Genomic DNA, 24,479 nt, shown 5'->3' on the forward strand with positions numbered 1-24,479 from the left:
TCTGTTGTGGTACCCCAAAGTACCTCAATATTTCCGGTGAGGGAACTGCCAGGGCTGTGTGATGTGGGGCCTGAGGGTGCCCAGGGGACACTGTGACACTGCAGGGCCTGCTGGAACCCAGGGGACATTGTGACACGGCAGGAGCGAGGGGACTTTGTGAGAGTCAGAGAATCAACAGCCCTGCCCAGCATGGTCAGAGGGTCAGTGGCCGCCCCTGGTACCAAAAGATGAGCCCAATTGGGCCTCTGTGTGTCCAGCAGCAAAGGCAGACAGACACACACCCTTTAAGAAGAGGCAGCTGTAGCTACTCCTGAGTGTGCCCAGCAGGGCAGAGAGACGGAGAGGCTGCACAGGACGAGGCAGGTGCAGCTGCTCCCGGTGACGCCAAAAGTGGTGGTTGTAGGAAAGGGAGTTTTGAGGCTGGCAGATGTGAAGTTAAATTTCCTGAACAGCAAACCTTGGAGGTAAGCAAAGGACAGCTGATCTTCTGCCACTGGCAGGCCGGGACCAGAACACCACAGACTGGTTGTGTTTGTATATGTGTATTCCTCTGTCTGCTCTCACCCTCCCAAACCCTCCATACCTGCTGGGTCTGTTTTCCATCTGCAAGGAGGTCGAAAGTCCTGAGCCATCCCCCCATGCCTCCCCCATGTCTCAGAGGTCACCAGTTCCCCTGCCCCTGCCTTGAAAACCAGTCCCTGAGTCCATATATTGTAACATGGGATTTCAATAAATGGCTTTGCTTGGTTTGAGCTTCTCATTGGCCTTGTGGTTCATTCCTGTGGAGACCCAGATCCAGCACGACAAATGGAGCCCAAACGTGGAGCCTCGGGAACAATCCCCAATATTTAGGGGCTTGCCTTGGTAACCCCAACAGGGCAGGAGAGACAGGAATGACATGAAGTCCCTGTCCTGGTGATGGGGAGCAGTTCAGCTTGGGAAAAAGGCATGATTGGTGCCTGTCTGCTGGACAGAAGGTGATTGACTCTGGAAATGGGAAGAATCTATAAGGGGGAAAAAACATGACTGAATTATGGTGAGCAAACAGCTCTGAAATAGAAAGATTCAGTGACCGTGTCAGTGTCTAAGCCAGCTTGTGAAGCCAGAGCTCTGAAATAGCTTGAAGGGACAGGGTGAAGCTAAAAGAGACCAGTACCTCATGAAAATAAAAATTATTTGTTTGTGAAGCCAGTGCCCTGAAACTGTTTGTGGCCAAAACTTTTTGACAGGCCAGAGCCAATCTAGTTACAAGAACTGGAGCCTCCCTCGTTTTTTTGTGATTTGTTTTTGTTTTTTTTTTTGTTTGGTTGTTTGTTTTTGTTTGTTTGTTTTGTTGGGTTTTTTTAAGATAAATTCCTGGAAGTCTTTTAACAATGCACTGTATGGTGTTGGAGAGAAACCATATGGAGATGAGATCTAAGCTGTCTGTGGAGCAGAGGAACGTGCTCTGGATGATGAGGTGCTGCTTGAACAGAGTGAGCTCCAACTAAAGGACTCTCCTTTCCAACACTCCCTGCTGTGGGCACAGCTGCCCTCTGAATGTGCTGCTGCCAGTGATTGCAGCTGCCCAGCAAAGGATGCAGCAGGAGAAGCAGCTGCACCCCCCGTGCCGCTGTCACAGGCAGCGTTCCTGCCCGGGGCAGAGAAAGGCCCAAAGAGCAGGAGCCCCTGCCCTGCTCTTCCCGGACCCCCCTGCAGCCCTTCCCGCCTGGGGCACTGATGCCAATGGGTGGGATGGCGGCGGAGAGAAGCCGAGCCAGGCAGAGGCAGCGCCGAGCCCGGCGCAGAGCAGAGCAGAGCGGAGGATGCTGCGGGCGGGGCCGCCGCCGCCAGCCCCGGGGCCGGTGCCAGAGCCCGTGCCGGTGCCAGAGCCCGTGCCGGTGCCGGTACCAGATCCGATACCCGGCGGGAGAGCGCCCTGCTGCCCCTGCCCGCTGAGCCCCGGCCCGGCCAGGAGAACTCCGAGCAGCCGCCAGAGCGCAGAGGCGGAGATGGCTCCCACAGCAGCACGGACAGCCCCCTCAGCGCTGCCGCCCCAGCCCCAGCACCCAGCGCAGCACCGCCAGAAGCTGCAGGAACGGCCCGGCCCAGCCCGGCCCAGCCGACAGGCACAGAAACCCATTGGCAGGAGCGACCAGAGATGCCGAACTGGGACAGCCACAGATTCTGATCAATAGCAATGCTGTCGGATTAACAACTGGTAATACCTTATTATGAATATTGATTTAACTCAGAATCAGTTAACTATGTCTTCACCTTTATCACGATGTAACAAAATGTCATAACCCTTTCTAGTAAAAAGAACAATGGAAGCTGTTTCATGCCAAACAAAACTTCTGTGCATTTTCCAAATAGTATTAAAACTGAATATAAGGCCTATTCCTCTTAAGAGAAGGCAAACAATAATGCCTTTAAATAAAAGCTTTCAACAAGCTGCAAACATGTCACCTTTCTGTATCTCAGTTTCTGACATATTTTGTAGCAATCACTCTCTAAGACAGTGTCGTGCTGTAGGTTTATTATTCCTGTTATTAATCAAATATATTCATTGTTTCATTTTATTCTGCAAAGTTATGGCATAGAAACACACAAGTCTGCACTTTTGTAAAGTATCATTATTGTTCTTAAACCAATGATTTTGTATCTGCAAATGGTGTTATACATCTAAGGTGGTCTAATTTTTGATGTACAAATTATCTATTGTGCAAAAGGTGCTGTCTAAATTTCAAATGGCTTTCCCAAGCTCTGATGCTTTAAAAGATTTTTCTAATCATTTGAACACCTACTGCAAATAGTAATAATTGTTATAAAGTTTAAAATCTGTTTAATACCTTTGTTCCTAAGCTTATTAGTGTTTTCCCTGTTAACAATTCCCTTCATGGTATGAATGAGTGTGTTGTTCGTTCCTTTTACTCCTACCTGCATTAACTATCAGTGTTTCAATGAGTTTCTCTATAATTCACTGTACTCTAATGGCTCAAGAAGAAGCCAACACTGGAGTTGTGGTCTTGGGAAGTGGTGAGACTCCTGCAGTGGCAGCTGAGGTGACTTGGCAGGGAAGGGTCACACAAAGCTCTCTCCTCACTCTCTCCCTTCTCGGCCTGTTTTCCTCAAAGCTGCAGCACTTGCAAGTTACATTGGAGTGACATGTAAATAATGGATAAATCAGAATTATAAAATTATCAACAGTTCTCTTATTGCAGCTCATTAATGGAACCTCCACACAATTGGTAAAACACATATTTCAGTTGTCAAGTACAAAAATGACACTATTTTTATAGAATTTGTTAATCTTTGGCATTCAGTACTAGCAATTGTTTTAAGCTTTTGTTTGTCTGAGTAATGATAATCCAACCAAGCAAGCAAATTCAAAGGTAGCCTTACTAACCTTTCTCTAAATTATTGATATCCATGACAGGAACCAATACAATGGAAGTTTTCCAGATGTAATAATTTTTGCTGAGTGTTCAAATAATCATGCCCTGTATTTTTATGGATCCACACCCAGCAAATATCCAATGATACCTCTCTTATTTGCCAGGCAAGAACAAGAAAAAAAGGGGCAGTATTTGCTTGTATGTGTGTGAAAGAATCTTTGAACATTAAACGGAACATGAAGGAGAGATATGTCCACGTTTTAGAAAATTATATTCTTATCAAAGCAGCAACTCAAGAAACAAGGAAAAGTGTGAGGTTAAGACAAGGACAATTTCTCATTTCATAATTATAAGGCACAGCAAGTAAATTCCTAAGGCTGTTTTGAGTGATTGCATGAATGGGGGCTGGCCTGGATGGATGTGTGTGAGTACAGGAATCATGTATGGATGTGACTCCTGAATGCACTTACCCCACTGACAGAGCCACAACTCCCCCATCTATGCACAGGGACCCACAGACAAAAGTACAAAGTTATTCATTTGCAGAAAGTTTTAAATTACAAAGAAGAAAGAAATCTTAAAAAAAATTGAAGCTATTTGTGTGATTAAGATTATTAATTTATAAGTCAATTTTAATAAATTTTTAACCTTAGCTTAAAGAAAGGTTCATAAGAATAAATTCCGAAAGAAAGAGTGCTCATCCTAAATAAATACATAAATACAATAAATACATGATAAAGCTTTGGATGGCTTGTTTCTCATGAAACTCTAGTTGGAAAAGCATTTATTCTGGTATTAATGCGTCTGTTTGTAATTTTGTATTATGCTCTGTATTCCTTTTTTATTGTCTTGTATCCAAGGTAGGATTTATTGTAATTTTGCACAAGTTTCAGTTTCTCAGTTATAAAACAGGAATGAGTCGAAATACAGGAATGGGAGTTTTGGAGATGGCAGATGTGGAGTTAAATTTCCTGAACAGCAACCCTTGGAGATAAGCAAAGGACAGCTGATCTTCTGCCACTGGCAGGCCCAGGCGCCACAACACCACAGGCTAGTTGTGTTTGCATGTGTGTATTCTGTCTGCCCTCACCCTCCAACACCCCCCACCTGCTGGGTCTGTGTTCCATTTGCAAGGAGGTCAAAGCCCTGATCCATCCCCCATGGGGGAGGTTATCAGTAACCCTGCCCCTGCCTCAGTCTCTGCCTCTGAGCTCTGTATATTGTCATGTGAAACTCAATAAATTACCTCCCTTGCCTTGAACTGCAGATTGTCATTGTGGTTTGACTCAGGGGGAGCCTTATTCCTCAGGAAAGCAGGGCACTTGCCCAGCCAGTTTACAGCCCCTGTGCTGCTGCCCAAGAATCCATGCACAGGGAACAAATAGCATTGGGTGGTGTCGTGTCCATGGCTTGCCAAACAGCAACCAATTCAGCCAAGTGGCTGCTGCCTCCTTCCCCCTCACCCACCAACTGTGTGTGTGGGGCTGCAGTGAGTGCTGCAGCTTTCCAGCATGGTCTGCCATGGGGAATCCCTGCCCTGCCCTCAGGAAACCATGCTGTTTGTTTCTGAGTGTCTGTGAGCTGATTGGAGGGCTTTCCCCACCCACCTATTTGGTAGTTGGGCATGTTGTGGGTCCCTTGGTCAGGCTCTGTGTGTCTTTGACTCACTAACTCTGCTCTTCTGACCCCTGTTCAAACTGAGCCTTCTTTTGGGTAACTTTGTGCAGTGGCTTAAGTGGCACTGCTAAACCAGGTACATGTGATCTCCAGCACCCAATAGAACCTAAAAAGTGCTGCACTCCTTTCTTATCTTCTGGAGTGGGTGAGGTTTGAATACTGGCCAAGGCTTTCTCTGAGACTGTTTGAATACTGTGGGTGCATTTAATTTCCAAATATTTGATTTCTTGGACTGGGCCCTGTATTTCAGTGGGATTCACTGCCCATCCGCAGCACCTTAACAAGGCAAGGATGGCATCCAGTTGTTGTTGCACCTGATGGTGATCAGCTCCCTGTACCAGGATACCATCTGTGCCCTGAAGGATCTGTACCTGGGCAGGTGCAGTGTGTTGTGCTCCAGTGCAGTGTGTGGCTTGGGGACAAAAGACAGGGCTGTGCTTGTAGCCCTGGGGCAGATGGGTGAAGGTGTCCTGGTTCCCACCCCACGGAAATGGGAATGGATCCTGTGCACTGGGTGAAACTGGAATTGTGAGAAATGCATTGGCTGCATCAATAATAACAGTGTCCCCTGTCCCTGGATGTGCCTGGGGTGGGGCACTGATGTTGCAGCTTCAGGAACAGCAGCACTTGTGGGGGGTGTCTGTTTGTTCACTGCCCTGGAATCTCCAGTCACCCACCAGCTGCCACCCGAGTCCTTCACAGCCCAGACAGGGCTGTGAACAGGAGAATGTGCATGACAGACACCACCTGCTTGGAACAAAGCATTGAGAGAGGCTTGAATTTGTGCATGTCCTCCCAGAATCTTATACTGTTTTATGTTTAGAATTTCTGTAGCTGTGGGAATGTTAGGTTTTTGTTGTGTAAGTCCCACAGTGACAGCTCTGGCATGGAGCCACCGCGTGGCACCAAATTCCTGATATCTACCTCTGATTTCTAAGGCAGTACCCCACAATATATCCATGTCTAGGATGTATGTACTGATTCAAGGAACTATTAGAAAACATTTGTAAGGCTTTCAGTCACCAATTTGCATTTCCAATTTAGTAAGTTACCCAATTACTGGTTGATCCCTCAGCCCCCACACCAGGACACTTTTTCTCTGTGTTTTGTCTGCATTGCTGTTTTTCAGTGACCTCCCCCCTGTGACCACAAGCACTCAGACCCCCTGTTTATTCCCACCAGACCACCAGATGGTACGTTGGGTGAAGGGGTGAGGGTCGTCTCTAAACACACAGCATGTTGGTGTGGGTGCTTGGTCTGTTCCCTGTTCAGTTTTTATGTGTCTCTCTGCCTCAGCTTCAGCTTTTTGTTTCATTTCTGATGTAACCAACAGGCACCTGCCCATTCATCAGGTGTGACTGAGCCACTCTTTGGATCATGGATGGGGAATTTGCACAAATTCTTCTCAGTATTTCAACACTCCCATGGGGTCTTTTGCCTCCCACAGTTCAAACTTAATGCCTGTACAAGTTTGTAGTTTATCCCACAGTGCACTCCACAGTTCCTGTTTCCACCCTGGTGGCTCCACTGGAGGAGCCACAGACTGAGGCTTTTTGAAAGAACATCTCTACACTACAAACATAACACAACAACAAACTATTCTACACAGACAAAACTCACAGAATATCACAACACTTCAAGCAAAAATAAAACATCATAAGACACTTCACTCGATATCATCCTGTGACACCACACACACAAAGGACTGAGGGGTTTTTGCTGACTGTGCTATCACAGCACTGACTGCAGAGGGGATCAGGTTACACCTACAGGGTCTACACTATGCAATAAGAAAAAGGTATGGCACTGTCTTCACAGCAGATAAAGGAAAAACACAGATATGAGTTGTGGCCACCCACACACTGGGAACAGCATCTCTTGTTGCAGCTCCGCATCCACTGACCGAGCCCTGTCTATGGTCCCTGGGGAATAATGTCTGTCAGTCCAGCTGTGCCCTGCACTGACTGAGCCCTGGGTTTTATGCCCTGGGAAACAGTGTCTGTCAGTCCAACTGTGCCCTGCCCTGACTGAGCCCTGGGTTTTATGCCCTGGGGAACAATGTCTGTCAGTCCAGCTGTGCCCTGCACTGACTTAACCCTCTTCACCTCTGTGTCAGTTTTTGTGCTCTCAGAAGCTCACCCTCATTGCCAATTTTCTGTTACAGGTTCAGGAGGATTCCCACGCTGTATTTAGGCATGATGAGGTGCTGTTTTGTTCTGTGACTGGCCTTGATGCCTCTGAGAGTCTGTTCTTCTCTTGCAAAGTGATGGAAAACAAGAACTGATAATGAGGAATTTTGGCCTTGAAGGAGAAGCATCTTGTTTACACTGAGACTGTTTTGCAGCCTGGCTGCTTGTTGACAGCCACTCAAGGATGAGTGAAGGAAAAAAGGGTGAGGAAGATGATGAAAATTCCTGACCGACCAAGAAAGGGAGACCCTCGATAGACACTATGCAGGCTCAGGGGGTCTCCAGTTACATAATGGGGGGAGGGAGTGGTGGCCTCTCTGTGGGCTGTACTGGCCACATACACCCAGACAGATGTCCCAGAGCGAGTGTATCCAAACAGACAGTCCCTGCTCCAGGAGGAGGTGTGTGCTGGCACCGAGGACAGCGGTGTCTCCCACGGGGACGCTGCTGAGTGTGTTGAGCCACCCAAAGCCAAGGATGCAGCAGCTGCTCAGACTGGGGATCCTGAGCACACTGGGAACGGGACAGGAACTGTGTAAGAGGTACAGGAACTGTGTGAGTGATGTGTGAGCGAGTGGGAGATGTCTTGGGTCTTGTGTTTTGTACCCTCTTCTCAGTTTTTCTTCTTTCCTTTGCTATTGCACTTGAATAAATGCTGTTTACTCATATTTTAAATGGTGGCATAGTTTCAGCTCAGAGTCCTTCTGAACCCTCCCTAGAACAAATATCCTGAGAAACATTGAGATCAACCACTAAGAACTATAAAACATCAAGACTCAGCCAAACAATAGTTCAAACAATGATCATTCTGTCCCTGAAAAGAGTCCCACAAATTTCCTCTCTCTGGTCTATCCACTTTGGGGTTCTGGGGGTCTCCCCTGTTCAGGATGGGAGTCTCACTTAGAGATGCCAAAGGTGTTGGGGGGCTTGGGAGTCATTTCTGCCCTGACTCTGCTTCAGGGTGCCATTCCCAGAGATTCCTCCTCTCTGGGTTCTCCAATTTTTTGACTCAGTTGTCACTCCTGTGCGGACTCCCCCTTCCAGGCTGCTGGGGGGCCTCCAGCTCAGCTTTTGCCCCTCTCCCCTCCTCATCTGTAGATCCTGAGATTAGCTCAGTGGGTTAAAACTTGGTTGGAATAATGCCAAGGTCATAAGTTCAATCCCCTGTGTGGGCCATTGACTTAAGAGTTGGACTCGATCCTTGTGGGTCCCTTCCAACTCAGAATAGTCTGTCTGTCTGGGAAGTCTGTCTGTGAAGTCACCGGGCACCTGGTGTCCATCAAAAGCTACAAAACACTGAGATTCTGGCAAAAAACCTTCACAAATATCAAAACTAAAAAACATCAAGTTTAAGCCAAAACCCACTTCAAAATATGAAGATTAAGCGAAAAAAATCTCTCTGAGGAATTTCCCTTTTCTGGTCTTTCCATTTCAGTGTTCTGCTTTCAACCCTGTCTGGGCGGCCAGAGGACTCACCTGTATTGGGATTGGTGGGTACTATTTCTCTCTCAGCCTCAGGTGTAAATTGGGGCACAGGGTGCGCCTCTTGGGGATGGGTCTGTGCAGGGCTGGACTCCATGATCCTTGGGGGTCCCTTCCCAATCAGCACATTCTGGGATTCTGTGACACCAGCTGGGCTGGTCCCAGTGCATGAGGAGCCTCATTCCCCAGAAAGAACTGTGGGTGCCCCAGTGTGGGGAGGGGTCCCAGCCCCACCCCAGCAGGTCTGCAGGTGGGATGTGCATCAAACTTGGGCCTTCCACAAGCCTCTTGTAACACCTCAAAACTGCACATTAACAGCCCCCCAGCCCTCAGTGGAGCCAGGGTTCCCTGCAACCCCCAGAATGAGGAAGGGACTCCCAAGAGCCATTTAGACTCCCTAAAAATTGGTTGAAAACAGCAGGATTTTTCTCTCAATAGGGTCATCTCATCCCCCCAAAATGCAAGAGGTTCAACTCAGTCCATAAAAAAGAGGAGGGAAACCCTCAAAAGATATTTAAAGTCCCCTGAAGAGGTGGGAAGCAGCAGGATCCCCTCAAAAAGAGCTCCATGTGTCCCTTCCTGTGGTGCCCCACTCAAAGTTCTAATGTCACATGTCCCCTACACTCCCTCACAGTACCCCCCTCAGGACAGGAGGGCACCCCAAAAGCTCCCTCAGTTTTTCCACACACCCCATCTCTTGTCTCCCAATCCCCAACCCATCCCCCTCCAAGTCCCATCCCAACCCTCCCAGTTTCCATCCAAGCCCTCCCAATTTTATCCCATCCTCCCTGGGTTTGTAGCACCCCTTCTCCTGCTGCTGACTCTCCCTAAGTGGGTTCAAGTTGCATTAAACCACTTTGGGATGGGATTGAGTCATTTCAAGTTGGCATGGAGCCATTTTGGGGTGGGATTGAGGTGTTAGAAGCTGACAGATCAATCCCTCTCAGATATTGTACTACAAAATTATGGAGAAATGTCAGTTGGTCTGGAGACCTCCAATTTTGGGGAAAACTCTCCCAAATCCACACAGAACCCTGAAGTCTTCCTGAATATCCCTTTGAATCCCAAATTCATGCCCCAATTCCCAGGAGAATGGTGGAAATTTAGATGTCTTTGTTCAATTGCTTTATTGTAATCCCAATTTCAAGTGATTTTAAGGGATGAAGATGGATCGAATAAAATTAAAAAAAACAATAAAAAAATGAATCATGTCAGTGTGCGTGGGGTTGGGTTGGGGGGACCACAGAGAGGCAGAGGCAGAGAGAATTGGAACTATGGAATTACTGAGTTTAGAAAAGTTCTGAAACATCATTCAGGATTCCTCGTGGCCACAAGATAAACTAAGGGTATGGGACAGGGGAGATTTTTAGGGTCAAAAGTCAGCAACTCCCCCTTCCCAATGAATTTCCCACTTCAGTCTGTGTCCCCATATGTGATGGCTTTGACATGGCAAAATGCCAAGTAATCATTTCAGAGGAAAAGTCTCCTCTTCTGTCCCCCAAAAACTAAAACACAGGACATAGTTCAGCCGAACAAGGTATATTTAAAAGAAAATAAAATAGAAACCAAATCAAATACAAGCTACACACTAAGAATAAAAGGTAGCAAGAGCAAACAGGAAATAAATTTCAACTTCCCCAGTATCTTGGTCTCCCCCCAGGAACTCTGCAATGCCAAGAAACTCCTTGTTCATCTGGCAAGAAGAGGAAGAAGGAAAATCCCTCCTCCCTCTCTTCTTCTATCTGAGATGATGTCAGAATATGGGATGCAATAGAGTTAGCCAGTAGGAGTCAGCTGCGCTGACTCAGCTCAAGTCAACTGATTGTCCAAGGCCTTGCTCTGAAAACTACAGCCTAAATCTGGGCCTAACTAAACCCATGACACCATGGATGTTCCTCCCCCTGTGTTAATTCAAGTGCCAACAGAGAACCAGGAGGATGTGGAGACCATCACCCAGGGGTCTTCCAAATGTGGGTCACAAGGAATGTGGGTGATAGAGATGGAGCAGCAGATGAAGCTTTTCCCAGTCGGGGCACTCGTGGGGCTTCCCTCACTGGTGGGTCCGTTGGTGTCTGGTCAAGTTCCAGCTCCGGGTGAAGCTCTTCCCACACTCGTCACACTCATAAGGCCTCTCCCCGGTGTGGATACGCCGGTGCCTGATGAGGTGGGAGTTGCTGTTGAACCTCTTCCCGCAGTCGTTACAGCAGAAGGGCCTCTCCCCGGTGTGTGTGCGCTGATGCTTGAGGAGATCTGAGCTGGTCTGAAACCTCTTCCCACACTCGGAACACTCAAACGGCCTTTCTCCAGTGTGGGTCATCTGGTGGATGATGAGTTCAGCGTTACGGATGAAGCTCTTCCCACAGTCCCCACATTTGTGAGGCCTCTCCCCGGTGTGAGTGAAAAGGTGGTAGATGAGGTGGGAGTTCTTTTTGAATCTCTTCCCGCACTCGGTGCAGCAGAAGGGCCTCTCCCCCGTGTGTGTGCGCTGATGCTCGAGGAGATGGGAGCTGGTCCGACACCTCTTCCCACACTGGGAACACTCATAGGGACGTTCCCCAGTGTGGATCATCTGGTGGCGAATGAGGTGGGAGCTCTGACTGAAGCCCTTCCCACATTCCCTACACGTGTAGGGCCATTCCCCAGTGTGGATGTGCTGGTGGCGAATCAGGCTGGAGCTCCGGTTGAATCCCTTCCCACATCCCAAGCCCTTGCAGTGCTTCTCCCTGCTCTGAAGCTCCTGTTGCACCCCTAGCTCAGAGCTCTGCTTGAAGCCTTTCCCACGCTGGGTGGCTCTATCCTGCTCAGAGGACCCAAAACTCGGTTGAGAGCTTCTCCTCCTGAGGGATCTCCGTGGCTTTTTCTCCTCTGTGACTTCCTGCTCTGTGGAGCTTTTCAAAATGGCCTCTGCCACCAGGTTCTGCTGGGGGGATTTGTCCTCCGTGCTCCCCATGCTCAGCTCAGGGCCTGGGGCAGGAAGGAACAAGGACACTCAGGGCATTTGCCTCCGGCCCACAGGGAAGGCCAAGGACATCCCCCCAAACCCGGCCTCGGCAGGATGGCGTCGGCAGCGGGGTTGTCCTGCAGCCGGGGCCATGCTGGGCTGGAAGATGCAGCACAAGGCAGGGGGAAAGGGACACTGACTTCCTCCTCACCTGCCTGGGGGTCCCGGGGAATCTTCCTCTTCCTTGCAGCCTCCTCCTCCATCTGGTCAAGCTTTGGAAAGAAGAAATCCTGGTTTTTGAGGGGAGAAATAAGTTGTGACCACAATGGGATGGGGGTTCCTCCTGCCCCAATCCATCTCTAGAAATCACTGGGCTCCTCGTGGCCTAAAAATCCTATAAAACTCCAAGATCCAGCCCAAAAAACCCTCCCAGGAGTTCTTTGTCTTTGGCCTATCTACTTTGGAGTTTTGGGTGTCCCTCCTGTTCTGGCTGCTGGGGGTCTACTGTGTATTGTGGGTCCTGCCCCTCCAGGGTCCCCACCCTCTCAAGGCTGCCGGGGATCCAGGACCCCCCTACCTGCCCATTCCTGCTTTTCCAGCCCCCAAACCCCCAATTTCTTTGACACCAGGATCCCTCTGACCCCTCTTTCCCACCCATCCCACATCTCCCAGACTCCACACTCCCTTTTCCTTTAACCTGACCCCCCCTGGACTCCTCTTTCTGCATATATAGACCTCCTGCACCCCCCAATAATCTTTCCCCATCTCCAGTCCTTCTTCTTCTTCACTTTGGGCCCCTCCTGTTCCCACATTTCCAGTGAGTGGGAAGCCCATGAACCCCCTTATCCTGCACCAATATCCACCTGCACCCCCTTTTCTTGGCATCCCACCTTTTCCAGTCCCCACAGCCCTCTTTTTCTTGACTCTGGGACCCCCACTCCTGCATTTCCCAGACCACAGACTCTCCCCTTTATGGGACACTGGGAATTCATTTGAACCCCTTTTTCCGGCTATTCTGGGTGTCCTTACCCCATGACTCCCTTTCTGTGACATCAGGGACCCCTGGAACCCCTTTCCTGAGCACAGAGGCCCTCTGGACTCGCATCCCACCCCTCCAATCCCCTACACCCCTTTCCTTGGCCTTGGTACTCCGTGAAAATCACCTCCCCCAGCACTGTGTCCCCCCTGCACCCACAAGATTCAGAACAAAACACCAAGACTCAGCCAAAAAACGCTCTGCCAGTAGTTCCCCCTCTCTGGTCTTTCCACTTTGGCGTTTGGAGGGGCTCCCCTGTTTGGGCTGCTGGGGGTCCCACGTGTACTGGGATATCCCCTCCCCAACTTCCAATGAAGGGCCTGACCCAGAAACACCAACACCCCCAAGGGGGGGTCCCCACATCCCCCCGCCCTTTAAGGGGCTCTGCCAGGCACCGACACTGGGACCCCCAAAAACACTTCCCAAGGACCCCAATAGCCCCCGAGTGGCATTCTCAGCTCAGCTTTGGGGTCCCTCAAGCCCCAACATTTCTCCAGAACACAAACCAACCCCCCAGAGCCCCCCCAGGCTATTTGGGGCTCGGCTCGGGGGTCCCGCAGCACTTTATCGGGGCCCTTTGCCGTCTCTGTGTGCAGCTCCGGCCCCGCCGCACGGCAGCCCCAGCGCGGGCTCCAAGGAGCGGCACATCCTGGTGCCCTTGGGGGCTTTGTCTGGGCCCATCCCGGCTCTCGTGTTCCATGGCACAGCCCTTATGGCCCTTGGTGGGGCAGCAGGGGCACTGTGGAGTTTGGCGGGCCCCTTCTCTTTCCTAACCTATTCTTCCTCTGACTTGAAACCTCCTCGTGTGCACTCAGAGCACCAGAAGAGGAAAAGGAGGAGTGTGGCTGTCCCCTGCAGTTCTCCAGGTGATGTTCCTGGGTCGGGGCCTGCTGCCCCCATCAGCAGGTGAGGCCCAGCGGGGCAGACACAGCAGTTTTGAGAGGCGTTGTGGGCACTGGATTTTCACAGAACAGGTCTGCCCGTCCACCGGCGCTGCCAGGTCTGTCCGTGGAGGGGCAGAGAAGGGAGGGAGGCCTGCGGGTTGAAGAGAAGGTCCACCAGAGACAGCAGGTCTACCTGGTGGACTATGAGAGAACAGGTCTACCCGTCGGGCATAGAACTACCTGGCTGGCTGAGGGAGAACAGGTGTACTTGTCGGACAAGAGGAGAACAGGTCTACCCGTCGAGCTGTATTCGCTGGGCTCAAAGAGAACAGGTCTACCCCCCCCCCACCCTAATACACGTGGGTCCCTCGGCATCCCAGACACGGGAGGACCCTGAACCCCACAGTGAAAAGACCAGAGGAAGGAAACTTCTGGGAGGGGTTTTCTTTTGGTTAATCTCCATATTTTGAAATGAGTTTAGGATGAATCTTGATGTTTTGGAAGTTTGATGTTGATGAGGGTTTTTTGGCCTGAATCTCAGTAGTTTGGAGCTTATTATGGACACCAGATGCCTGGTGACCTCTGGAGATGGGGAGCAGAGACGGGTGATAGTGGAGCTGGGGGATAGTGGAGCTTCTCCTCTGACTCTCTGCTTGGGGTGGTGATTCCAAAGACCCCCCTCTCTCCAGGTTGCTGAGGGTGCCCCCTCTCTGGAACCCCTGTTTTGGGGTCCCAGGGGGTTCCTGAGCACCCACAGCAGAGGGTCAGGGGCAAAAGTACCCCTGAGACTCTCAGTAGTCCTGAGTAGGACCCTGAAGAGAGGGGAATACCAGAAGCCCAAATGTGGTCAGATCACAGAGTCAGACCCCTGAAATTCCCAGGATCTCCAGATGCCTGGAAAAGGAAGAACCCCAGACAGGGGACCCCAAAACACAAGGCACCCCCAACAGCCTGGAAAGGGGGGACCCCTAGAGCCCCAAAGTGGAGAGACCACAGAGAAGAAATTTTTGGGAGGGTTTTTGGGAGGTGAATCTTGGTGGTTGGAATTGCTTTCATCTTAATTTCATATTTTAGAGGGGGTTTTAGCCAAATTTTGATGGTTTGGGGTTTTAGGAGATTTGTGCCAGGCACCTCCATGTGCGGGAATGGGAGGATCCCAGGAGTTTCCACCATCCAGGGATGCTCCTCAAGCAAAGCCCCCTTTGGGGCTTGTTCCCCACACTGTGGCCACTCCTCACTCACTCACACCGTTCCCTTTTCCAAGAGCATCATCCCCAAATGGCCCCTTTCAGCTTCTAGAAAAAAAACCAATCGATAAATCCCATTTTCCTGCTTCTTAGGCCTGACCATGTGTCTCACTCAGCTTCAGTTCTCCCTCTTTCAGTTGTCATTTTGAGATCCCAGTTTTGGAGACCTGGCATGGTTTGGAGGGTCTGGGAGGCTTTTTAGGGGCCCTGGGGTGGTTTTTGCAGAGTCTGTGGACAGTCTGGGGGTTCTGGTAGGGAGTTCAGGGGAATCCTGGCGTGGTTCAGGGATGTCTGGAAGTAGGCTGGGGGTCCTGGATTGGTTTGGAGAGACTGGGAGAGAATTTGGGAGTAGGTGGAGGGGGCTCGATGTGGTTTGGGGGTCCTGGCGTTGTCTGGGGGGGGGTGGGGGGTGTCTGGGTAGGAGTCTGGGGGGAGGTTGAGGATATTTAGGGAGGGCTACGTGTCCTAGAAGGGGGTTTGGTGGGTCCTGCCATGGTTTGGGGGTCTGGGAGAGGGTTTAGGGCAGTCCTGGGGTTAGTTCAGGGAGTGCTGGGCAGTTTCGACTGTGTGGGAGTGTCTTGGAATTCTGAGAAAGGGATTTAAGGTAGTTCGGTGGTTCCTGGGTATTTTAGACGGTCTGAGAAAGGATTGGTGGTCTGGGAGGGGGTTTGGGGGATCTCTGGGGTGTTTGAAGGACCGAGGGTGTTTCAGAAGCTCGGAGAGTCCAGAAGGGAATTTTGGGCATCTTGCGGGGCTCCAGAGACGTTTGGGGGTCCCGGATGGGGGGGCTGGGGCTTTCAAGAGTATTTTCGGGGGGGATTTGGGGCGTTCTGAGGCGCATTCCGGGGTGGGGGAGGGGCTTACCCGACTTCTTCACCTTCACGGCCAAAACTGCCCCGGGGGGGTGCCGGGGGTCTGTGAGGGGCGGGCGGGTCGGCAGGGGCCCCCAAAACCCGCCCAGAGTCCTCCAAATGCCCCTCAAATACTCCCAAATTTTTTCCGAAATCACCCCAAACTCGCCGCCATTGCTCACCTCTCCCGGCAGCGCCTTCGAGTCCCGCCCTCCGCCTGCGCCGTCTCTGACTGGTTTCCTGGCGTGCCCTTCTCCGCTCGCAGCCAATCAGCGTTCAGGAATGCAGCGGGCGGTTACGGCGCATGGAGCCCCGCGCCATTTTAAGCCTGTTCCGTACTACAACTCCCGTCATGCACCGCGGCCCGTTCTGGCCAATCACAGGCGGGACTACAACTCCTGTGTACCCCACGCACAACCGGGTCGATCCCAGCCGGTTTGCGGCCCCCCAAGTGCCGTCCGGACCTCAAACTTCCCCAGAAGTGCCCCCAGAACCCCCAAGTGCTCCCCCTAAACCCACTCAGGACCTTCAAACCTCCTCCCCGGACCCCTCAGTGCCCCCCAAGTTTATCCAGGACTCACAAGTATCCCCTGACAGACTCTTCAAACCCCACATTCCATCCTCGGACTCCCAAGTACCCCCCAAGTGTCTCCTCAGACCCCCAAGTTCCCCGCCAGTGCTTGTAAATGCCCCCCCCCCAGACCTCCATGACACCCCCAAGTTCCCCTAACTGACCCTCAGACCCCAATTCTACCCCAACCCCCCCCAACTCCCTCCAGCCCCCCCTTCCCATGGGGCCCTTTCCCAGGATTTGGGGCTCCAAAGGGGGCACTTAGGGGGCCGGGGGGGATTTGGGGGCACTTGGGGGGCTGCTGAGTTGGGGATGGTATTGGGGTGGGAATAAGAGAATTGTGGTGGAATTAGGGAATTTTGGATGGAATGAAGGGAATTTTGAGTGTAATTGAAAGATTTTATTGCAGAATTAAGGGGGTTTGAGGTGAAATAAGGGGAGGTTGGGTGGAATTAAAGGAATTTCAGATGAAATTCAATATTCTTTTTATGAAATTAAAGGATTTTTGTGGAATCTTATGGAATTGTGATCAAATATTAAAGATTCTAAGAGTCATTAAGGTATTTTTGGTATAAATAATATTTGGAGTAGAATTAGGGATACTTGGGGTAGAAGTAGGGAAATTTTACACGGAATTAAGAGGATTTGAATCAAAAATAAAAAGATTTGGGAATTTTAGCTGGAATTGATAGAATTTTCAGTGAAATAATTGTGATTGAGGAGATTTTAGATAGAATTAAGTGAAGTCGGGGAAATATTAATGGGGATCTTCAGTAAAATTAAGAGGATTTAGGTTGAAATTGTGAATTTGGGAAAAAATGAGAGGAATTTAATGTGGAATTAAAGGAATTTGAGATGGAATTCAGGGGATTTGGGGAAAAAACAGTGGGAATTATATGGGTTCATATGGATTTGAGGTGGAATTAAGGTAAATTTGAATAGAATCACTATTGTATGAGGTGAAAATCAGGGGATGATTCAGTGGAAGTAAAGAATTTTGGGTGGAATAAGGGGACTTTGGGAGGAATCTTTGGGGTTGAGAGTGAAATTGGGGGGATTTAAGACTAAATTCTGGGGACTCTAGGAGTCATTGACAAACTTTAGATTGGAATTAAGGAATTTGGAGAGGAATTAGGGGGCTTCATGCCACCAGAAGAAATGTTGGGATGGAGCAGATGGGATTTTTTGGATTGTAAAGTTAACAAAGACATTTTCCAAATTAATTCCTACATTTATCTGTGTCGTGATGGATGTTCCTCCCCCTGCACTCACCAAGTGCCCACAGGGAACCAGGAGGATGTGGAGACCTCCAGCCTGGTGTGTTCCCAACGTGGGTCACTGGGAATGTGGGTCACCAGGTTGTTCCAAATGTTCCAGGTCCAGGAGGATTCCCTGCGCAAAATAAAAGACACTAAAACGCAGCTGAGGTAGCAAAGCAAATTTCTTGGTGAGCAAAGCCAATGGATCGTGTTCCTTGGCACACAAACGGCACATCCCCAGCCCTGCAATCTCCCCAAGCCAATGGATCGTGTTCCTTGGCACACAAACAGCACATCCCCAGCCCTGCAATCTTCCCAAGCCAATGGATCCTGTTCCTTGGCACACAAACAGCACATCCCCAGCCCTGCAATCTCCCCAGGCCAATGGATCCTGTTCCTTGGCACACAAACAGCACATCCCCAGCCCTGCAATCTCCCCAGGCCAATGGATCCTGTTCCTTGGCACACAAACAGCACATCCCCAGCCCTGCAATCTCCCCAAGCCAATGGATCCTGTTCCTTGGCACACACACAGCACATCCCCAGCCCTGCAATCTCCCCAGCCCGCGGGGCAGGAGCAGCAGGTGCACCGGCACTGGCGGCAGGGCAGGCAGGCAGTGCCCCTTCAGGCCAGGCCCTGCACCAAACCAGGCCCAGCTGGGCCTCCTCACCCCCAGCCCAGCCCACCCCTCCTGGCTCCTCTCTCTGCAGGGCAGCTTTGCCAGCTGCAGCACCAGCCCCTGCGTGCCCATCGCACCAACCCAGGCTGCAGCAGCTCAAGGGGCTGACTCCGGGACAACAACGGCTCTGCCTGTCATTCTTCCTGGGGCACAGCCCAAGCTCTCAGCACTTCCAGCTCACACTGATGGCTCTTTCTCCAGGCCTCAGTTCTCCACAGGCAAACTCTGCACTGTTTTCTCACACCACATCGACGAGCACAACCACGGACCAAACATGACAGGCCCAGACACGACTCTGGTCCCTGACACAAAACCTCCTCAGAATAAAAAACTTCCTCTGCTTGTGGGGATTGGGAGGATAAGGCTTAGCCACAGTCTGTTCTATTTGCATTCATTGCAGTTTGTCACATGATTATGGAGCACAAACACAGGCTGGGTGGAGAATGGATTGAGAGCAGCCCCAAAGAGGACAAGGACTTGGGGCTGGTGATGGATGAGAAGCTCAGGCAGCCCTGCTGTGATGGGCAGGGAAGCCACTGGCAAGAGCTCAGTGCTCCCTGAGCATCCCAGCACGGGCAGTGTCTCCTCTGGGCTAGCGAGGGGCTGGGAGAGGGGTCTGGGACAGGGTCAGAGCCCAGAGGGACCCCCCAGCAGAGATCAGATGGTGTAAATCCAGTGTGCTGGTTGGACCTGCTGGCAGCTGCCTGTCTCTCACTGAGAACTCACTGAGCTCTCCCTCATTCAATCTCCTTTCAGAATGGGATTTAGGGAACAGATCTGAAGCCTCCCTGCAGGGTCCTCTTTACTCCTTCAGCCCCTGACGCTGCAGGTGTGACAACGATGGGCTGAGCAGCATTTTCAGGCTCCCATGAAACCACAAGCAGATACATCTAAAATAGGCAGTGCACAAAGACATTTCTGGAACAGATCTGATTTTTGTTACTTAAAAGTTATGCTCCATAAATTCCATTTCTCATTTTTCCACCTGAATTTTATCAGTAAATTTGCAATTGTCTCTTTCAATCAGTGCCACCCACAGTGCATTTGTGACAGGGAACTCAGTGTTTAGTCTCAGGTGTAGCCATCAGCAGACATTGGAATGCCCACCAGCCCCCGAGCACTAAGGCAAGGAGAGTTAGGGCCATCCAGGCCTCATTTGCAGCACTCAAACACAACCCTGTTACTGGTGATCTTGAAATAGAATAAAATTCCAGAGGCCACCCCAGAAAATGCCTCTGTAGTGTCAAATAAAATTAAGATATTCACCCTCCCCTCCTGCATGGACCTCTGGCCAACAGTTCCTGCCCACTCCTGTGCTGGTTGCTCCTGAGTCACCTTGCTGTCAGGTCCTAAACAGATCTTTTCAAGGGTTCCTTGTTTAGAAACTGCACCCTGACACCTTTGTTTTCCCCAGAGCTGTGTGAGAAAGGGCAGTGCTGGTGCCAGTCAGGGCAGGGCTGAACACTGGGGTGACTTGGCAGCTCCCCCTGCACCGTCTGTGCCACCTGCATTCCTTGCAAAAATATTTCTGCCCAAATGGAACACAACAGTGGCCTGTTGGACACGCTGCCCCCAAAGGGGGAACTCTGAACATTTGGAATAAAACAATGAGCCCTCCCAAGAGCCAAGCAATTCTTGGAGCTGTTTCCTAAAAGCATCATGTGTGGTGTCCTTAGTTGTGTCTCTGGGCAGCTCTGCAGGGGCTGCTTTGTGCAGGGCAGCCCTGGTGGCCCTTTGATCACGGGCAGGGCTGCACTCTGGGGGTCGTGGCTTTGGTTCTTTGGTGTCCAGGGGCCACTGGGAGTCCCTGAGCCGCGTTGGGGACGGTGGGTAGGGCTGGCAGGGACAGGCTGTGGTGCAGTGTCCCCTCAGGGTAGCTCTGCAGGGCCAGCAGGTCCAACTGCCCCAGCACAGCCTGTGCTGTGGGTGGATGCACACAGGGAGAGGCTGGTTTAGCCTAGCTGGGGTTGCCCTTATTCCCACACAACCATAAGTGTCCCTCTGGTTTATATATACATTTAATTTGGAGCCCTGCAAATTCCTCCTCTCATCTCTCTCGCAATGGGAATCTTTCCCTGAGCTCTGACTGTGCTCTTGGGTTTCAGGTTTGGCATCCAGGGCAATGGCCAATGTGCCTACACCTACTCTGACGAGATCAGCAGTGACTGCTGCTCCCAAAGGAAATTCTCCATCTGCAGCCACCCCCAGAGGAGCCCAGTGGGGTTTGGAAGGATCCAGGAACCCAGAATTCCACCTGAAATTTCCCTGTTGGCAAAGATCGACCACCAACTGCCCTTAATCCCACACAACCATGAGGCTTTAATTTTAATTTTAATTTGGAGCCCTGGAAACTCCTCCTGAGAACAGCACAGAGGGAATCCCAGGGTATTTGCAAGCACCACCAGGGTGGAGAGAGGGACCTGCAGCAGCTCAGACCCCAAACTCACATCGATCAGCCCCTACTGGCAGCTCTGCCCTCCTGCCCCTCAGGGATTGCCACTGCCCAGGAGCTGCTCCCTGCTGGAAATACAGGGGGAATCTGCTCCAGCCTCTGCCTGGAACTGGGCTCCAATGGATTTGGGGGCGTTTTAGGATGGAGTCAGGGGGTTTTATAACTTTTGGATGCCTCACCTTGTCCCTGCAGCAGCTACACCACGATGCCCACCAGGACCAGTGTCCCAACCCGTCCAGCACCCAGCAGAGCCCAGAACCAGTGAGGACCTGCAATGGGACCATAGTGGGTGTGCTCTGCTTTCAATGCTCTGCCTCAGCTGCAGGTCCCCCACATCCCTCTGCTCAGCGAGGAAACCTCCCAAGGCTCTCTGGGAGCCCAGAAAACCCACAAGGTGCCTGTTTGTTCACTTGTCCCAGCAAAGCTGCAGAGCCTCAGAGCTCAGTCCCTCCCTCTCCTGCCCTGAGTTGCACCCAGAGGTGTCCTGGGCATGGGGAGACCCCCAAGCCAAGCCCTGGGGATGTTTGGAGTGACTCCAACCCCTGTCCCTGAGCAGCAGCACCACCAACAACTGAGTGGGACCCCCATTCCCAGCTCCGTGCCCTGCTGAGTGGGGAGGAGGCACAACTGGGAAGGAGGGAGGGGTGAGGGGAAGGGGTTTGTTGGATTTATTTCTACTTCTCATTCTCCTGCTCTCATTCTGGCAGGAACAATTTAATTCACACGCCCACTTCGAGTCTGATTTGCCCGGGATGGTGCTCGGGGAGGGATCTCTCCCGCTCCCCATCCCAACTCCCGAGTCCTCCGTTGGATTTTCCCTGCCCTGCCTGCTCGCAGAGGGAGGGAGAGCGGCTTTCGTGGGTCCCGCCCCAAGGCAGGGCCCCCGCCCCCCCCGAGCTGTCCCGCAACTCCCTCCTCAGCCGGCCCGGATCCATCTGCTCGCAGAGCCCGGGCAGCATCTCGGCGGCTCCGCAGGGCACTCGCTGCTCCCTTCGGGCCCGCAGGGACCCCCCCGGCCTCCCCCGTGCCCCCCGCATCCCCTCCCTGCCCATCCCCTGGGAACGCCGAGCCCGGCCCCGCTCGCAGCTCCCTCGGCCCTCGACAGCAGCAGCAGAGCCCGCGCCGGCCCGGCAGCGGCGGAGCGGGGGCAGCGAGGGCTGCGGCGGGGGGAGCGCCCGGGGCACCGGGACGTCCCTGACCGCTCATACCCGGCCCCTGCCCGGCCACGTCTGTCCCTGCCCGGCCCCGTCTGTCCCTGTCTGTCCCTGCCCTTGCCCCGTCTCTGTCCATGCCAGGCCCCGTCTGTCCCTGCCCGGCCCCTGCCCGGCCCCGTCTGGCCCTGCCGCCGATCGTGGCCGTCGGGAAAGTTTCGCCCAAAGAAAACTAGGCGGGGCTAACGGGGCGGAGCTGTTGGAGATGTCGAGCTCCTATTAGCTGCTGTTACTGTCATTCATCGACGCTGAGCGTCCATTGGACATTTCCTCCGTCACTCTTCGTTCCCACCCACCGCGCAGTAGGACGGGCCGGGAGTGAAGCGGAGTGCGCGCCTGCGTAGTGACGGCCGGAGACCCGGATGTGGGTGAGGCGGGAAGGGACTTGTGCGGTTTTTCCCTCCCGTGTCCCGGAGCTTTCCCCGTTCCCTTTCCAGGAGCTCCTTCTTCTCGGGGCCCTCCGCGCCGTGTGGGCCGTGACGGTGAAGGTGGAGAAGCCGGGTAAGCCCCTTCCCCCACCCCGGGACCGCCCTCATGTCCGTCCACCACCCCCCAAAAACACCCTGAGATCCCGAAACCCTCACCTGGGACCCCCAAAACTCCACCAGGATGCCCCAAATCCCCTCCTGGACCTGATAGAGCCACTCAAAACACCCCAGACACCCCAAAGTTCCAAGACTCTCCCAGAGGCCCCCAAAACACCGCACAGACCCCCCAAACTTTCACCCAGCCCCTGCAAACCATTTCCGACCCCCAAATGACCTGCCTGGTTAGGGGGGAAGGGTCACTCCCTGCACTCTGTTCTGCAGCTTTTGGGCACTTTCTGGAGAGTCAAAGCCAAGACTTTGGAGAGTCAAAGGTTTGATTTGGAAATACTGTAAATCCTTCAGTGCTTGGAAAGAGGAAAACGTGCCAATAACCTGGGCTAGTGGAAGGTGTCCCTGCCCACAGCAGGGCTTGGAAAGGGATGAGCTTTAAGGGCCCTTCCAACCCAAGCAATCCCGTGAGTCTGTGAACTGAGCTTGAGGAATTAGTTAAAAACCCAACTCCTCCTCTGGACTTGGATCCAGTTCCAACCCCCTGCCAGTTTAGGGCTGGGTTTACGGCTGCTTTTAGGCTGGATTTTGAGCTAATTTAGAGCTGGTGTTGGGCTGTTTTAGGGATGGTTTTCAGTCTGGCTTTAGGGCTGTGTTAAGAGCTGATTTAGGGCTGCTTTAGGGCTCACTTATTTCTGGTTTAGTGTTGGTTGAGGGCTGGTTTAAGGACTGGTTTAGGGGTGGTTTTAGGTGTAGTTTTAGGGCTGGTTTTCAATACCGGTGTAGATAGCAAATTAGTTTTCAAGTGCTCTCAGCACTCAAAAAGTCAATTTGAGACATTAATTTATCAGAATTATTATATTCTTTATTATAGCATTTTACATTATAATTATATCTTATTACACCTGCTACAGTCCCTCACCCCAGTTGAAAGCACTGAAAAGTGTGCATTAAAAACTGTCCCTCCACATTTTGGGATGGTCTCTCATACCTGTAATGTGCCAATGAAAAAAGATAATTTAGGGACTGAGTTCCACAGTTTTACTTCTGTGCGACAGGAAGAAAACTCAAAAATATGTGTGTTCTGTTCCAGGTTGTTCCAACCATGAGAAGATCCAGGGTGTTAATATTAATTAGGATTAATCAATTCTCCAGCTGCACACCCAGTCACACTCTCCTTACAACCAGGAGAAAGAAACCTCAGTGGGTAAAAGCTGATGCATGAACTGTAATTTTAGACTTGGAGTCTGAAAAGTTCTTTCTATCCCAGAAAATGTGACCAGCTGAGGGTGTGGATATCACTGGCTGCTCCAAGTTATTCCCCCAGTCCCACATCAGTATTGAAAAGAATTAAATTTAAAAAGTTCTGTTACAATCCAGGTCCCAACAAAACTTCCCCATGCAAAGCTTTTGGATTCTAAAAGCTGATAGAAAATGGGAGATTTATGTTGCATTATTGACAAGTCCATGTGTTGGTTTCCTGGGCAAACCTGGGACTTTCTGCTCCTCTGGTGCTGCTCTGCCCTCAGCCCTGGGCTTGGTGACCAAAGCAGTGAAGTACCAAGGGAGATGAAACTGGTGAGCTGAGGGACTCCAGATTTTGCTGGGACTTGTCCCAAAGATCTCAAGGAGAGTTAAGGAATATTCATTTCCCAGATAAATTTGGGGCACCACATTTTTTGTTAAATATTGGTGTCAATGTTTTCAATACCTGTGTAAATACCAAATTATTTTTAAATTGCTCTCAGCAGTCAAAAAGTCAATTCTATAAATAAATTTTTCTGTATTATTCTATGATTTATTATAGTATTTGACAATATTCCTGTTATTATATGTATATTTATATTATATATTAATATATAATATATTGATATATTAATAATATTATAATTTGCACATCAGCATTCACACTAATACAACGCCCAGAAAAAACCTTTCTGCACTGGCAAAAAAATACTATTTCTTTTTTACATTTTTTTCTGTTCCCGAAATACTTTTTATTCAGTCTATTCAGTCACTATTTTTTTCCCCACCACACACTTCAAATATTTTATTTGGAAGGACTTATTTTCTTTTATCCACTGTT

At 51.0% G+C, this 24,479-nt stretch overlaps 2 protein-coding genes across 2 annotated transcripts in view; one reads left to right on the forward strand and one right to left on the reverse strand.

The window, feature by feature from the left end:
* Nucleotides 1-24,479, reverse strand: part of LOC139684145 (uncharacterized) — a 1,342,464-nt gene that overhangs the window by 1,044,776 nt on the left and 273,209 nt on the right. The window contains 1 exon segment of the mRNA XM_071579746.1: nt 10,780-11,424. Coding sequence (XP_071435847.1) covers nt 10,780-11,424 — 645 coding nt within the window.
* The window catches only part of LOC139684146 (uncharacterized), an 800,710-nt gene that overhangs the window by 405,071 nt on the left and 371,160 nt on the right, over nt 1-24,479 (forward strand).

This window comes from Pithys albifrons, chromosome 32, assembly GCF_047495875.1.
Source record: "Pithys albifrons albifrons isolate INPA30051 chromosome 32, PitAlb_v1, whole genome shotgun sequence".
Lineage (NCBI taxonomy): Eukaryota > Metazoa > Chordata > Aves > Passeriformes > Thamnophilidae > Pithys > Pithys albifrons.